This window comes from Pholis gunnellus, assembly GCF_910591455.1.
Source record: "Pholis gunnellus genome assembly, chromosome: 24".
Taxonomy (NCBI): Eukaryota; Metazoa; Chordata; class Actinopteri; order Perciformes; family Pholidae; genus Pholis; species Pholis gunnellus.
The window spans coordinates 6,937,891-6,951,776 of NC_136551.1; the positions used below are offsets into that span (position 1 = coordinate 6,937,891).

The following is a 13,886-nucleotide window of genomic DNA, read 5'->3' on the forward strand; positions in this document are numbered from 1 at the left end:
TAAGAAGCCTTTTGACTCATGATAATCTGACCGATTATTAAAGAAAGAGAGCGATAGTACGGAAGGTTATTAAGACATCCAAGGGGAATGCATGGAGGCAATTCTGTTCAGCTATTGGAAGAGAAATAGAGGTACGTGATGTTTGTGCGATGATCAAAAAGATGAGTGGGAAAAGAAAATCAGTTAAAATCCCAGTTTTGATAGGAGAATATCGGGCAATTACAAATGAGGAGAAAGCTGCGTTATTGGGGAAGAAATTTGCAAATGTTCATAGCGGAAGTCATTTACATGAGATGCACAGACAGAGAAAAGACAACATTTTAGCAGCACATACAGAAGTTAAAAGGAAAAAGGTCAATGAAGGAACACCTCTTGATTTGGAGTTCTCAATACAGGAGCTGAAAACAGCGTTGGAGGGAAGTGGGTATACTGCTCCAGGTCAAGACCAACTATGCTACGCTATGTTTAGACAATTACCAGAAGAAGCCTTGGAAATTATTCTTAAATTGTTTAATATGATTTGGAGGAAAGGTGTAATGCCAAGCAGCTGGAAGAGTGCTTTGATTCTACCTTTTGGTAAACCTGGTAAAGACCTATAGCTAATGCTGGCAATTACAGACCAATAGCACTGACATCTCACTTGTTCAAGTGGATGGAAAAGATAATCACGCACAGATTAACTTATTTGATAGAACAAAGGGGCTTGCTAAATAAATCGCAGAATGGTTTTCGTAAAGGTAGATCGACACTAGATGCATTAATAAAAGTTAGCAACGAGGCAGAGAAAGCAATAAGTATGAAGGCTATAGTATGGCTATAGTGTATTTTGATATAAAGAAAGCATATGACTCCATGTGGAGAGAGGGCCTATTGATTAAAATATATAAAATGGGTATTGGTGGAAGGATGTATAACTGGATAATGGATTTCTTGTCCAGTCGATCATTCAAGGTAAAAGTTGGAGATGCCGTGTCAGAAGAATTCACTATTGTAAATGGGATCCCTCAAGGTAGTGTTATTAGTCCTATATTATTTAATATTATGATAAATGACATCTTTATGGACATTGACAGAGATATTGGCTCCTTGCTCTGCTGATGATGGAGCAATATGGAAAAGGGGAAGAAATATTAGACATGTGATCAGTAGTATTCAAAAGGTTATATTTAATGTTGAGAAGAGGTCGTATGACTGGGGGTTTAAGATGTCTGTTGCTAAGTCTTGCTACGTGCTATTTACCAGAAAGAGAAATATATACAATACTCATCTTAAATTATATGGACAAAGTATGGAGAGGGTGACAGAGTTTAAATATTTAGGCTTATGGTTTGATGAAAAATGTTTGTGGAGAACTTATATTAAGCAGATTGAAACTATATGTAAAAAGGTGCTCAATGTTATGAGAGCAGTTGCTGGACATGAATGGAGAGCAGATAAACGGTCACTAATGGATATCTATAGGGCCATTATACGAGCATGTATAGATTATGGATGTATGGTGTATAGAGCAGCTGCCAAAAGTACATTAGAACAATTAGATAGAATTCAGCTCTAAGACTTAGCATGGGTGCAATTAAATCTACCCCAAACAACGCACTGCTGGTGGAAGCTGACGAACTGCCATTATGCTTAAGAAGATCAAAACTAGCTCTGGCATATTGGGTGAAGCTAAAGGGATCTGGAGAGGAACTTCCTGCAACAAATGTGCTGTATGAATGCTGGGAATACACACAAAGTAAAGGCAAAGGGTTTTGTTGGACAATCAGTACAATAGCCAAAGAATACGGTTTAAATGGGTTAGAGTATGGTCCCAATGTTATGTGGGGAAATGTTCCTCCCTGGATACTACCAGTTCACAATGTGGATTTAACACTCATAGAACAGAGGAAAAAATGGATGGAAAGAAACTTGTATGACATTGGACATCAGACTCAAGTATACATCAACAATAACTATTATAACTATCTGCAGATCTATACAGATGGATCTAAAGACAACGGGAATGAACACGTAGGATCAGGGGTATTCATACCAGAATTTAGTGTGACAATAATCAAACGCATTAATGACAGACTGTCTGTCTTTACAGCTGAAATTATAGCAATAATCTTGGGACTGCAATGGGTAGAAAAGGTCAGGCCTGAGAGAGTGGTCATCTGTTCAGATTCTGCTGCAGCTTTAAACAGCCTAAAGTCAAAACAAACAATAAGAGAGGATTTAGTGATGGAAATATCTCTGATAATGTTGAGACTTCAAAGACTGGGAATAAATGTGCAATTTTGCTGGGTTCCTGCTCATGTAGGTGTGGAGGGCAATGAGAGAGCAGATATGATTGCAAAGAGAGCTCTAAAACTAAAAGAAGAGGAGATATTGAATATACCTTTTGGAAAGGGGGAAGCTAAATCATTAATAAGAGAGGCAGTACGGGATTTATGGCAGAAGAAGCGGGACAACGACAACAAAGGAAGACATTATTATAACATTCAGAAATCCATAAATATTAAGACATACAAAGGGAAGTATAGAAGAGAGGAGGTCATATTATCAAGGTTAAGATTCGGACATACAGGACTTAACTCAACTCTATTCAGTGGCGGGCCGTCAGGGCCTGCAAAGCCTTCTCTGCTGGCCTAAACAGAATCACAAAGTTATAGCTATTTCATAATTTAATATTTTTTCTTAAATACATTTAATTTTTTCTTATATGTATTATAATTTATAAAAATATTTTTCCCATTATCTTATTTTCTCATTGCACAGCTACTGTGCTCCTCAGTTGCTCTGCTTCCAGTGCAGCTTGTTTTAAGTAGAGCTTTTATCCAATCAGATTTCACCTCTGTGTCTCTAGTAAGAAGAGAGGCCCAGGCCTGCAGACTCACCAGTGCCTCCATGTGCAGTTTAAGTTGAATGGGGACGACATTGTTGATTGACATATTCTTCAACCAATCAGATCTTTAGTTTGAGATTCATGGACGCACCAGAGCAGTTTGCAGGCCTACAGTGACGTCAGCATTACTGCAGCTCAGAGTCCAGATGCCTCTCTGCGGCAAGGTGCAGTGTGCTGTGATTGGTCAGTGGGCGGGCACGTGACTATGTGCCCGCAAAACATAATGCTTGCTAGCAGAGCTTTGGTTGTAGCAGACAGAGTTCAAGTGGAAATATTTGAAAGACATTTTACCTAGCTTTGTTTTTTTAATATGAAATGGTGGAAGGAGGAGAAACGGATTTAGTGGCGGAGTTACTGGGAACGCTTTTCTCAAGAAGGACATTTCTGAACAAACTGGACATAGTAAGAAATGACCCCACAGCTAGCAGCCCTGACCCAGCCAGGAAAAGGATTTGTATGCAGCGTCGGAGAAGCGTTGCACATGTTATGGCTGTGAATGTGTTTCATTTTAACTGAGCGTCGGTACTTTTGGAGAGACTCGAGTGGATCTACAACTCAACGACCACGTTCGCAGGGAAACAGCTCCACAACCGCGGCCCGCCCTTCGCCGGTCCACGGCCGAATACGACCACCGAACGGCGGTCGAAGACGACCACCGAACGGCGGCGGAAGACGGACAACCGACCGGCGGCGGAAGACCGACGACGACCGGCGAAATACAACTGGGGAGGCTCGACTGGCGTCGATGAATCGAGAAGTACTTCTTACTGGAACTGATGTACTGGGATTAAACTCTTTGTCAACAAAGAAAGGAGGATAGACAGCATTTAGTAAGTGAACTTCGTTTGTTTACCTCTACTGTTCATTTGTCTATCGTGGCGTTTTTATGAATAATATTTGAATGGCTCGTGCTCGTGTGGTGGAATGCAGGTCTGCTGGATTGATTTGTTGCTTTGTTGTCATACGAATATATGCGACTGCTGTTGTGAGTTTGTCATTGTGTTACATTGATTTGGACTGTATTGTCCGTTAATAACGCAGCGTCCCGTCATGCTCGTATTCATGTATCTGCACTCTGCATTTCGTGTTTTGTATGCTTGGTGTTGAACTTCATGTAACATTTTATTTCATTTGTCAAATGTTGCAGTGTTATGTGAATATGCGGCTTTTACACGAAACAAATAATAACCCGTAGCTGTGACGTCATAATGAGGTTATTAGAAGTGTAGAACAGCACTGAAGGCCCAGGTATAAAATCCACGGCCCGCCACTGACTCTATTTAATGGCAAAAATGAACTCGGATAAGTGCACTATTTGTAATGATACTGAAGACGTGGAGCATGTTATCCTGAAATGTCGAAGATACAATTCAGACAGGTACATCTTGAAGCAAAAACTGTGTAAGTTGGGACGGAGGTGGAGTGAGTTCTGGCAGTGGACAAAGAATGGCGTGAGTGCTACATATGAAGGCAAAGCGACTTTTGCTCGCACAGTGATGTAAAAGCGCTCGTCAAAGTAAATTCGCACGCGGCTGTTTGATTTACGCACGCGCGTGGATCTCATTTGCGCTCTCGGATTTTGACAGTGATTTGCCTTCATAGCTACAGGGCACTATTGCGATTTCTTAAAGAAACAGGATTAGACCGTAGGTGTAGTATTAGGTTTAGTTATTTAGTTATTTACATGTATATGTTTTGTTCTGTTCTGTTTTATTTTTCAGATAGAACAGGGATGAAACTTTTATCCTGAAACTGCACACTCCGGTACAGTAGGTGGCGGTATGCACCTATTCAAGTTGGTTGCGATCCGCCAATCAAATTTAAACAAGAAGAACAAGAAGCTCTGGTGGCCGGTGAGACAGAGGGTACATGCCAAGTCTCTTAATTGTATCCCCGTTTCCCTCACTTGGCTCCTTTCCTTGCGTCTTAGTCCCTCCCACCAGGGATGCATGGAGAGACGCAAGGAAACCAATGCGAGGAGAGACGAAACAAGGATATATATTTTAAGAGACATGAGACGTCTTTCCTCAGTTGCGTCACGTGAAGCGACGTCTGTTTCTGATGACGGCAGCCGCTGATCACAGCTGATAACTATGGGGTCAGATCAGTCTCAATAATTGCAATTGCACGCAGAAAGATTCACAAATGCGCACAGAACAATTCACAAATATATTAGATTTACAAATGCACACAGAAGGATTTAAAAATAAATTTAACTCACAAATGCACGCAGAACGATTCACAAATACATTCCAATGCACACATAAATAAATTACGATTTATATAAATGTAAAAAAAAAGAAATCACAAATATATTTCTGCGTGGATTTTTCTATGGCAGCCTCGTGGGGAGGGGAGGGGGGAGCTGCGCTCAAATGATTGGTTGAAAATGAGGCTGAAATCTGATTGGCTACAGATAGGTCTATGTTGAAAAATATGCATTTGCGAATCCAGCCACGTCAGGGGAGTCTCAAAAAACCCACAAACAAATGTGGAGCAATCCACAAATAAATGCAGTGCGATCCACAAAGAAATACATACAAATCCACAAACAAATAGAAAAAACCACACACAAATACATACAAATGCAGAAATATATTTGTGATTTTATTTTTACATTTATATAAATCGTAATTTATTTATGTGTGTATTGGAATGTATTTGTAAATCCTTCCATGTGCATTTGTAAATCGAATATATTTGTGAATTGTTCTGTGCGCATTTGTGAGTCTCTGTTTGCATTCGTGAGTCTTTCTGTGTGCATTTGCAATTATTGAGACTGATCTGACCCCATAGATAACAGCTGGATCAGCTGTCAGTCGGCTTTATCAGCTGGAGAGACTTTTGAGAAGTTTGTGTCTGTTCACTTGATCACTAGGGGTCGAAAAAATCGATACAGCATAGTATCGCGATATTTTGCGTGGCGATATTGTATCGATACACGGAAGCCAAGTATCATCAATTGCTTTTTCAGTCCACTAGATGGTGCTGAGTTGTTTTCTGGTGAGGTCAGAAGAGGTCCTGGGTCAGTGAGATTGGTAGGAAGTTGGTCAAAACAAAGAGAGACATCGATCGGAGAAAGAAATCAGAAATGTGCCGTTTTAACAAGGAAGGCCTTCACGGCGTTCTTTCACCGACACAGCCGTGCCCAAACTCTACAGAGATTAACGCGATGAACGCGGCGCGAATCGCGTCATTTGCGCCGCCGGTCTCGCCGGGGACTATTTGTTTTCATTCGCGTGAATCGCGCTGGATGCACCGGAGAGGGGGCGAGGCTTATCACCCTGAAAGCCGTTCAACTGTCCGCCATCAACCGTGGAAAAATAACCTCTATTTCTGCTCAGTACGTGTTGTGGAAGTCCCAGATATCACGGGAAACTAAACGCCGTCATGTCTGGTTCATAACACAGTCCGGAGGAGCTCCGTGGATTTCATCGAGCTCACTGTGTCTAGCAAGCCACACGTCGGCTGTTTACTAAAGCTGTATGAACACAAAATAAACTGATTTGGCTGTGATTTAACGGCAATAAACCAACAAAAAGGTGACTCTGAAATAACTACGCAATGATGCCAATTTGTACTTGTTTTCTCAATGGAGCTCAGATCGATCGGTGCTATTCTATACTAACATTGCAGCAGCTCCATCAACACTCAACATAACGTCATCTAGACATAAATACGGCAGCGTCTTTCCATTGTTTGCACCATATGGTGCATGTGCCTGGCTGCATGTGAATTCTGTTTCGCTCACACGCTCAATCTGGCCTCACAACGGGCGTTACATCTGCCAACAGCAGCCAGGCTCATGGGGAGAGTGCAGCGCATAACTGGCTCTCTGCCCTCGACGTCCACGCCTCGCAAGTTATACCAGTTATATAACTCTTATATCGTAGTTATAGACACGTTTGAATTCAGTTAAGTTTGTCAGGTGCAACAGTAATGACAGTGTTGGTCAGTCTGTCTGCTTGATAATCCCATTTTGCTGCAATACAAATGATTGAAGTGAGATGAACAGACTGAAAACTTTATCTTATTAGATAAAACATGTTGACACAGTTTTCCTTTGAGGACATCATTTGCAGATGAAAAAAGGTAATAAATCGCAATATATGTTCTCGCAATACTCAGCATATTGCAGTATCGTGATAATATCACAGTATCGTGATATCGTATCGCGGGATCTCTCGCGATTTCCACCCCTAATGATCACTATACTTAATAATAGTAACAAATAATACTAATAACTAATAAAGACACAGTTATCATCACTGTAGAGGTGTTGTCTCTCTGTAGCCTGTTAACAAACTGTGTTTGTGTTCTGTTTATAAGCACAGGATCGATTTCTACCAGCGGAATGCGTTCGTATTATTTATGCATTATTTGCGTCTGTACGTTTTGAAATGAAGATTGTGACATCGACATTAAATAACCCAGAATATGATTATTGTTTCTCTTAAATGCTAAAACTCATCAAACCCAACACTCAGGAATGATCCGCCTCACGTGACTGAATGAAATTATGATAAATTATGTAAAAAGCTCTCTCTGACTTTAACTGTTTACATAATAAAAGTTATTGAGGGAAATATCAGATCATGAAAACACAAATCTTTCTAATAAATAAAGAAAGTTGTTTGTGGTCCTTTTGTTGTTCAGTCTACAATTAACATATATTTAAACCAGACGGTTAATCAGAAAACTAATCAAATATAAACTAGAGTTTAATCTGTGATCTGTCTTCACTCTGGTGTTAAACTCAGTCAGTCAGTCCGATCGGCTGCAGCGTCCAATCACATAACTGATGAACAATGAGGGGGCGTGTCGGCCGTTAAAACACTTCCTGGAAGTCTGTTCTCATGGTTCCTCGCTCATGGCTCCTCCTCGATCCCTCCTCCCTCCTCGATCCTCGATCCTCCGAGCTAAATAAGAGCTTTGGGACGGCCGTCAATATGGCGGCGCAGAACAACTTCCGGATCGAGGAGCGAGGAAATGACAATTAAGAAGTTTTGTTTAAGTTTGTAAATAAAATACGTTTGAGTAAACCTTAACTGCTGAAGACGGTGTGGTGTGTTGAGGACCCGCGAGTAGCAAGGAGTCGGCTACACTGGTGCCTGAACCACTCCCACAGATCTCTCCCCTGTAGCCGAGCACAGACCACGCCCACAACCACAGTAGTCTTTATGTGTCTCTTTGTGGTCTTTTTCTGTCTCTTTGAGTGACATTTCGTAGGTGAAGGTCAGCGGGGCCCCTGACACTTTGGGCCCCTGGGCCTGTGCCCGGTAGGCCTGTTCAGTAATCCATCCAACAGCAGGATGAAGCCAGACAAGTTGTACATTTCATGATTGTAGAGGATGACATGCAGACAACGAGGCAGCTGATGTGAAGTGGAACATATTACCAGAAAATGTATCACTTTATGGATCTATACGTAGATAAATCAAATAGTTATTGATGAAACATGAAGGTGCTGCACTAGCAGCAGACAGTGAACCCACCTCAGAGCCACCAGTCTACAATGTGGACTCTCCAGAAAAACACTCAGCAGCTTCACTCCTGAATCCTTCAGGTTGTTTCCACTCAGATCCAGTTTTCTCAGATGGGAGGGGTTTGACTTCAGAGCTGAGACCAGAGAAGAACAGCCTTCCTCTGTGATATGACAGTATGACAGACTACAAACACACAAAACAACACACAGAGTTTCTTATATTGATACACAATGAATCATTATTTTCATCATAAACATGAGTGGCTTTCATTTTGGTTTCATCTTCTTTTGTAAACAGACATTTTGTGAAAATCCTGTCACTGTAAGGACATCTAAAATCATTATTACAGTGAAATAAGTTATTCTAGTGTAGTAGATCGCTCTAACAAACTAAAAGCACAACATAAACCATCCTGGTTCCCTGAAAGCAGGTGGGCCAAAGGATGTTCATGTTGGTTGGACAAGACATCCAACACTTTGATCCCGAGCAGGATAGTGGCCAGTTCACCATTCAGTTTACACCATTACTTCCAAACACATATTAGCAGAGACACTAGTGGACATTGTTCTCCCACAGTAACATGTTGGTAACACCACCATGAACTTGTATGCAGTAGATCACTTCAGACTTCAGAGCTGAGAGCAGAGAAGAACAGCTGACCTCTGACAAACTGCAGTAACTCAATCTGCATCAAGAAGAAATGATGAAGAGAAACAATCTGTTCATCATCAATCAGATGTGTTCAGCTTTTAAATGTGTAACTCAACTTCATATGGGGTCAGATCAGTCTCAATAATTGCAAATGCACACAGAACAATCCACAAATATATTCGATTTACAAATGCACACAGGATTTACAAATAAATTTGACTCACAAATGCACACAGAACGATTCACAAATACATTCCAATGCACACATTAATAAATTACGATTTATATAAATGTAAAAAAAAAAAATCACAAATATATTTCTGCATTTGTATGTATTTATTTGTGGATTGTACTGCATTCATTTGTAACAAAGAAATACATACAAATCCACAAACAAATAGAAAAATCCACACACAAATACATACAAATGCAGAAATATATTTGTGATTTTATTTTTACATGTATATATAAATCGTAATTTATTAATGTGTGCATTGGAATGTATTTGTGAATCTTTCTGTTTGCATTTATGAGTCTTTCTGTGTGCATTTGCAATATTTGAGACTGATCTGACCCCATAACTTCACAAGGGTTTCCTGCAGCGTGGTAGCAGACGTGTAAAAGCAGCTTAAGTCAGGAGAATTCATGACTTGTTTCAAATATAATATGAACTTTCAGGACAAACTGATCACAAAGCAAATGTTCAAATGGACCTGGAGCACAACAGGTTGATCAAAGATGTGAAATGGATGATGCTTTATAGAACTTTGAGACATTGTTACAAAATGTATTGATGAGTATTGATCCAGATTCTTCGGAGCGGATCAGAAAAAAAAAAGAAAAAAAGTTTGTATCCGAATTTTTTTTTTTTAATATTACTTTAACAGTTATTTTCCTAAAAAAAAAGTTTTGTTCTTTACGTGTGATTAACTTACATTTCCTTTTTTTATAGTGAACATTGACCCACTCAAGTATAGTGTATATATAGTATATTCAAGTAACTTTTTGTGTCTCTTTGTAGTCTTTTTGTGTCTCTGTGACGCACACAAAATGTATGGTCACATTTTCATTATTTTATGAAGATTTGATTCATGATATTTGAATGAATTTCTGTGATTTTCCAATCATAATACAACTTCCTGTAGAACTGTATTTCTAGTGCAGCGCTGTGAGACTTGTGTGTGCGGGTAGTGGGTGGTATGATTTAAAGTTATGGCCGTATAACATTTCACACATGAATGCATAATTTATCGTATGTTCACTTATTGAGCAGACACTTTTTAGGCAGTATTTTTGGAGCATAGAATAAGGACTGTGGTCTTTTAAACAATTTGAATCTTTGAAAAATTATACAGTTATTTGACTTTCACATTTCATAATATTAGTGCTCTGCTCTATATTCTCTTTCCTTGTCTCTCCCTCCTGTTTCACGGTGTGGGTACATCTCACTGGAGGTGGGAAACATATCAGAATACCCTTATTTGATTGGCTAAACTGCATCACGTGACGTGATTTACAACGCATTGGTCTGTGTTTTTCCTGCACCACTGAACAAGTGCCGTAAATGCTGGAAAGGAGTGTGAATAACTCTAATGCATAAGGCAAAGGCCCGCGATCCACTGAAAATGGGTCCGCCACGACCCACCAGTTGAGATTCACTGGTCTACAGGATCGTGACGAGCGGTGAACAGCTGTTTGTGTGGTGTGTCTCCCGTCTCTTCCTGTTTCCTTCACCTACATTCCCCTGGGTCCTAAGCCCCTCTAAGTACAGCTTCTTATCACCCTCTATGTACCAACGTACATTGATAACAAATCCCATACATATTACATGTAATCAGCGTTGCATATGTGTCAAACTATCGGTGCATCTCCGGTCTGTCTTTGTACATCCTGCATCACTCTGTTCTGTTCTTTAATGTAACGTTACTGGAGCGACGGAGCCTCTCCCAGCTGTTAGCAGACTGTTGTGCTAGCAGGCGAGTGGGCTGTACCCAGCATGCAGTTCGGCAGTGAAATTTTATAAATTTACAATTATTAGTGTTACAAATTGTTTATGTGTCACAGGCTGTTGTGTCATGGGGTTTTGCTCTGTTAAAGAGTGTTAGTTGTGGGTTGTTAATTGTTAAAAAGATATGACCATGACTAGGTGTACCTCTCAATACACATAATTTAAGTAACTCCGACACCATTACATCTAGCTGTGAATGATATGTTTAGCTGCCTGTTAAAGATATGTAGCTCGTAGGGTAAATTAAAAATGGTATACCGTCCAGCACTAGCTCAGATGCTGAAAAAAGAAGCCACAAGTTTGCCTGTCTTATCATTTCCTCTTTTTCTCAGGAATAAAATCTGTCATCAAGGTCATACATCCTGGGACCTGTAACATCTCTTAGGTAAAAGTCAGGGGGGCCCCTGACACTTTGGGCCCCTGGGCCTGTTCCCGGTAGGCCTGTTCAGTAATCCATCCAACAGCAGGATGAAGCCAGACAAGTTGTACATTTCATGATTGTAGAGGATGACATGCAGACAACGAGGCAGCTGATGTGAAGTGGAACATATTACCAGAAAATGTATCACTTTATGGATCTATACGTAGATAAATCAAATAGAGTTATTGATGAAACATGAAGGTGCTGCACTAGCAGCAGACAGTGAACCCACCTCAGACGCTCCAGTCCACAATGTGGACTCTCCAGAAAACCACTCAGCAGCTTCACTCCTGAATCATTCAGGTTGTTTCTACTCAGATCCAGTTCTCTCAGATGGGAGGGGTTTGACTTCAGAGCTGAGCCCAGAGAAGAACAGCCTTCTTTTGTGATCCGACACCATGAAAGACTGCAAACACACAAAACAACACGCAGAGTTTCTTATATCGATACACAATGAATAATTATTTTCATCATAAACATGAGTGGCTTTCATTTTGGTTTCATCTTCTTTTGTAAACAGACATTTTGTGAAAATCCTGTCACTGTAAAGACATTTAAAATCATTATTACAGTGAAATAAGTTATTCCAGTGTAGTAGATTGCTCTAACAAACTAAAAGCACGACTTAAACCGTCCTGGTTCCGTGAAAGCAGGTGGGCCAAAGGATGTTCATGTTGGTTGGACAAGTCATCCAACACTTTGATCCCAAGCAGGATAGTGGCCAGTTCACCATTCAGTTTACACCAATTATTTCCAAACTCATATTAGCAGAGACACTAGTAGACATTGTTCTCCCACAGTAACATGTTGGTAACACCACCATGAACTTGTATGCAGTAGATCACTTCAGACTTCAGAGCTGAGAGCAGAGAAGAACAGCTGACCTCTGACAAACTGCAGTAACTCAATCTGCATCAAGAAGAAATGATGAAGAGAAACAATCTGTTCATCATCAATCAGATGTGTTCAGCTTTTAAATGTGTAACTCAACTTCACAAGGGTTTCCTGCAGCGTGGTAGCAGACGTGTAAAAGCAGCTTAAGTCAGGAGAATTCATGACTTGTTTCAAATATAATATGAACTTTCAGGACAAACTGATCACAAAGCAAATGTTCAAATGAACCTGGAGCACAACAGGTTGATGAAAGATGTGAAATGGATGATGCTTTATAGAACTTTGAGACATTGTTACAAAATGTATTGATGAGTATTGATCCAGATTCTAAAGACCAGATTAGAAGAAAAAAGCTAAATGTTTTGAAAAAAGTTAATATCAGAAATGATTTTCTTTTAAAATATTACTTTAATAGTTATTTTCCTGAAACTTAAAAAAAAAAGTTTTTTTACATGTGAGTAAATTACATTTCCTTCTTTTATGATGAACATTGAGTCACTCAAGTATAGCATATTCAAGTAACTTTGTGTCTCTTTGTAGTCTTTTTGTGTCTCTTTGAGTGACATTTCGTAGGTGAAGGTCAGCGGGGCCCCTGACACTTTGGGCCCCTGGGCCTGTGCCCGGTAGGCCTCTTCAGTAATCCATCCAACAGCAGGATGAAGCCAGACAAGTTGTACATTTCATGATTGTAGAGGATGACATACAGACAACGAGGCAGCTGATGTGAAGTGGAACATATTACCAGAAAATGTATCACTTTATGGATCTATACGTAGATAAATCAAATAGAGTTATTGATGAAACATGAAGGTGCTGCACTAGCAGCAGACAGTGAACCCACCTCAGAGTCTCCAGTCCACAATGTGGACTCTCCAGAAAACCACTCAGCAGCTTCACTCCTGAATCCTTCAGGTTGTTTCCACTCAGATCCAGTTCTCTCAGATGGGAGGGGTTTGACTTCAGAGCTGAGCCCAGAGAAGAACAGCCTTCCTTTGTGATCCCACAGCGTGACAGACTGCAAACACACAAAACAACACACAGAGTTTCTTATATCGATACACAATGAATCATTATTTTCATCATAAACATGAGTGTCTTTCATTTTGGTTTCATCTTTTTTTTGTAAACAGACATTTTGTGAAAATCCTGTCACTGTAAAGACATTTAAAATCATTATTACAGTGAAATAAGTTATTCCAGTGTAGTAGATCGCTCCAACAAACTAAAAGCACGACTTAAACCGTCCTGGTTCCCTGAAAGCAGGTGGGCCAAAGGATGTTCATGTTGGTTGGACAAGACATCCAACACTTTGATCCCGAGCAGGATAGTGGCCAGTTCACCATTCAGTTTACACCATTACTTCCAAACACATATTAGCAGAGACACTAGTAGACATTGTTCTCCCACAGTAACATGTTGATTACACAGTGGTGGGCCGTCGGGGCCTGCAAAGCCTTCTCTGCTGGCCTAAACAGAATCACAAAGTTATAGCTATTTTATAATTTAATAATTTTTCTTAAATACACTACATGTATTATT

General features: G+C 40.1%; 1 protein-coding gene across 8 annotated transcripts in view; it reads right to left on the reverse strand.

Moving 5' to 3' along the window:
- The window catches only part of LOC306715139 (uncharacterized protein), a 72,597-nt gene that overhangs the window by 12,973 nt on the left and 45,738 nt on the right, over positions 1-13,886 (reverse strand). For 7 of the 8 annotated variants that reach the window (XM_079185384.1, XM_079185385.1, XM_079185388.1 and 4 more), the window contains 3 exons: positions 13,189-13,362; positions 11,686-11,859; positions 8,383-8,556 (listed from right to left, as the gene is read on the reverse strand). In XM_079185384.1, the coding sequence (XP_079041510.1) occupies positions 8,383-8,556; positions 11,686-11,859; positions 13,189-13,362 (522 nt within the window). The remainder of the gene's footprint in view (positions 1-8,382; positions 8,557-11,685; positions 11,860-13,188; positions 13,363-13,886) is intronic. The other variant, XM_079185389.1, reaches the window with a different exon arrangement.